This window comes from Centruroides sculpturatus, unplaced genomic scaffold (genome assembly GCF_000671375.1).
Source record: "Centruroides sculpturatus isolate CEXI.00-Female unplaced genomic scaffold, Cexi_2.0 scaffold239, whole genome shotgun sequence".
NCBI classification, from domain to species: domain Eukaryota; kingdom Metazoa; phylum Arthropoda; class Arachnida; order Scorpiones; family Buthidae; genus Centruroides; species Centruroides sculpturatus.
This window is the reverse complement of record NW_019384979.1, coordinates 289,978-293,757: the sequence shown is the minus strand read 5'-3', so window position 1 is coordinate 293,757 and position 3,780 is coordinate 289,978. Positions and strand designations below refer to the sequence as shown.

The 3,780-nt window shown below is 28.7% G+C and overlaps 1 protein-coding gene across 1 annotated transcript in view; it reads left to right on the top strand.

Annotated features, from left to right (window-relative positions):
• LOC111632757 (cat eye syndrome critical region protein 2-like) overlaps positions 1-3,780 on the top strand; it is a 51,646-nt gene that overhangs the window by 17,530 nt on the left and 30,336 nt on the right. Inside the window, exon 4 of the mRNA XM_023377282.1 lies at positions 2,895-2,995. Within this exon, the coding sequence (XP_023233050.1) occupies positions 2,895-2,995 (101 nt within the window). The remainder of the gene's footprint in view (positions 1-2,894; positions 2,996-3,780) is intronic.

Sequence of the window (3,780 nt, the reverse complement as noted above, 5' to 3'; positions counted from 1 at the left end):
AATTGGTTCGATTATAGAACGATTGTAAACGTTCCAGAAAATTGATCAAATTGAAAATAGTTCGTTTGACTGGACGTAAAAATTCTCTAATTAGTCTGGAAACGGGGGACCTAATTCTTGCATTCTGTGAAAACGGGTAAGGTTGGCTATAATGTAATTATCTTAATCTTCACTATCGTTACTTTTTGCCCAGTGAAGCGGATCCTCGCAGCTAGATTCTAGATAACTTAGAAAAACAGTCTTTTATATATATATATAAAACCTATATTACATACAAATAAAAACCCAGCGAAGCGGGACCTTGCAGCTAGTATTTATATAAAAGTTATTAAACTTTTTTCACAATGTTTTTATCAAAAAGGTTAAACTATTACATGTATACAATAGTATGCATATCATGCTTACATTTTATGTATGTTTTTCTAATAAATATTTACAATTCCATGTTCTAAATATTTTTAGACACTGTAAATAAACAATTCAATTTAACATATAAAATACTTTTATTTCTTACTATTGAATACTATCAAAAATTTTGTAATTTATTTAAATTCCATTGTTATAAATATATACACACATTTTATTTATACAAAAATTTCATTATAAACAATTTATAATGATTCATTTTATTATTTACATTAAAAAAGTTTATATTTATTTTCTTTTTGTTTTCATGTTATTAAAAACTTCAAGAAATAGTAATTTCTGAATGTAATGATATATTTTAAAAGAAAATCTTTAGGCATACCTGGCATCACATGTTTTATATGTCTGTGTGTGCCTATTATGGAACTTACTTTTCCTTTATGAACATGTCCAAACTTTGCCATATTTTTTGACAGATAAATGCATTAATGTTCCAGTAAATTTTCTCTTTTTATGTTTATAATTCATTTATTACATATACTATTTAAAAAATATTTGTGCAAGATATCAATTTAAAAACTTTTATAAAACACTTATTCTTTGCAATTCAAAATTTAAAAATCAGAATAGCCTGTTACTGAAATTATAATACTTTACTGAAGTATAAATTAATTTTTGTGTAAAAAGAATGCAGAATTGTAGACATCTTCATTATCAGAAATATATTGTAAATAATATAGTAATAAAATAGTATAAAATACAAAGATTTATTTGATTCTGAATACAAATGTTAATATAAATTTCATTTCTAGTAGGCTAATCAAATTGCTACTCTAAGTCTCTTATTTATAAATAAAAAATTCAATTTTGTTTTAAAAATCTTTTTATATAGCTGTGTTTATTATACACATTTTTGATATAGTTTAATTAATATTCTAAGTTGTTAATGTATTATTAACTTAATATAGCAATGATAAAAATAAATAGAATTATTTTTCTGCATCATGAGTAAAATTGAAATACTTTATCTGAATTGTTTTCTTTACAATTATGGTAATTGACAGCTAACAATATCTTCTGTAACTCTTTGCCATTTTGATAATTTTGCCACTAAGTTATCAGTAATTTATTCAAAATATTATAAGAAATAATTACAAGGCAAAAAATAATTACTACTACATGTCAAAAAAGAAAACTGATTGATTTGAGACAATTAACTGTAGAATAAACTCCAGCTATTTTTTGTTTTGATATGTTACAAAATAGCCAATACAGTCATGTGCATTGGTAACTTATCAACTAGAAATTGTGGAGTTTGAGTACTCTATACTTACTCTGGTCAAACCTTCCCTGCTGTCAAGGTCAATAAACTGCTAATTTGTTTTATTGCTCTGTAAACAAAAATACCCTTCTCAGAAGTTGGTTAAATGACAAAGTAATTGTTTTAGTATACTTGGAAATGTTATCTTTAACATTTGACAACTCATGTTATTAGGAGTTAGGAGTTGATTCTATAGTTTTATTTTTAATTTTTTTGCAGCATAATTGTGAAGTTTCAAAAATCAGATACCTAACTTCAGAAATACATATCACTTGAATTATTGCAGAAAATATCAAAATTTGTGACTGATTGTTTAAACAAGAATGTTTTTTATATGAGAAATGAAGTGATAAAAAAAATAATGCATGGATCACCAAAAATTTGGCAAATTATGACATGATGTCAACTTAATAAAATTACCAAATAAATGTTTGGGTCAAAATGACTGAATTCATATGTAATAAACAAACATTTTAATTGTTGCAGTATCAGAAGTATTACAGTTTTTATGAGAAAGACAGGTGACAACACTGAAGTGCATTATCAAAACTAAATACAATGGACAGTTTGAAATGAAATTGGTACAGACATTATGGAAGAAAAACAAGTATACAGAACCAGCAGATGAGCCCGGCATTGCCCAGGCAAAAAACAACAACAAAGATTAAGATTATTAGATTATTTTGTACTTCCAATCCTTCTAGTAGCCTGGGATGCCCCCTAGTGGACGTTCTAGCAGCAGTGGTGTCATTCTGTGGTATAAATAATAAAATCCTATTACAAATAAAAATAATAATNTAAAGATTTATTTCTTTTGAATATCATTTGTTGGAGGGATCTCAGCCAACTGTTCCAAGACTATAGCAAGGAAGATCAATTCTTTTTAAAACATTTTAAACAATGTTGAGTTTGGGAGCATAAATTTTCATGTTATATTGTCCATGCAAATGGGCATAAATGTCACTTTAGGATCTTTCTTGGTAAGTTGGCCTCCAAGATGGAGTTTGATTTATATTAATTTATGCAGTTTTATAGGGAAATATCAAGTGGCCACAAAGTGAGATTTTACTTTATATTATAAATTTCATCCGAGATAGGTTTGTGAATATTAACTATTTTTAACTTTAGTATTACTCTTCATAATCTTAACATTTAAAATAAAATTTGAAACATATTAATAAATTGATTTATTTAAAAATATTTTTAGGATTTGGAAAGATCTTTTCTCTCAGTAGAAAATGATGATTGTATTTCACTTCAGAAATTGATTATTGCTCTTCTTCAAGGATACTATGACACAAATATTAAGTAAGTATTCTGAAATTATCTTTTCCTATTAAATGATATACATACAAACTGGATGAGAACTACAGAAAAAACACGCGCACTGGCCTTGCCACAATCTTAGGCCTTCAAAATGCGGTAGTTAGCTCCCCTGACACCCCCCGCCTTTTCGCTTTTGCCAAAACACACAAACCCGGGCATAAATTAAGACCTGTGATCGATAAAGCCAGATCTCCCACTTTCATATTGGAGAAACGTATACATCACTTATTGCAAAATCATCTTAACTCATACGGCTTGACTGTGTCCGATTCCAACGCACTACTCGCCAAACTCCACAAGTTAAAGTTAAATGGGAACGAATATCTTACTGTATTCGATTTTGTATCGATGTTCCCTTCCATTCGATTGGAACCATGTTTTTGTGAGCTAAGGGATTTCTTTCTCACTACAACAACTGACAGCCAGAGATTCCATTCACAAATACTAGAGCTTACACATCTAATCTGCTATTCCTCCTTTTTTTACTTTGATGGTCAAACGTACATCCAAAAAAGAGGCGTACCAATGGGTAGCCCAGTCTCTGGGGATCTATGCGAACTCGTCGTACGAAAATTAGAAGAAAAGGTCTTACTAAGCTTTCAATCCAATATCCTTAGCTACATGCGGTATGTGGATGATATTTTGATTATTTGGAAAACCAAACCTGATATAGAGAAAGTGTTAGAAGCCTTTAACAAAAACGCCTACGGCTTAACTCTAAAGTTAGACCAAGAAAGTCGCACAGAAGTTAACTACTTAGATGTCCA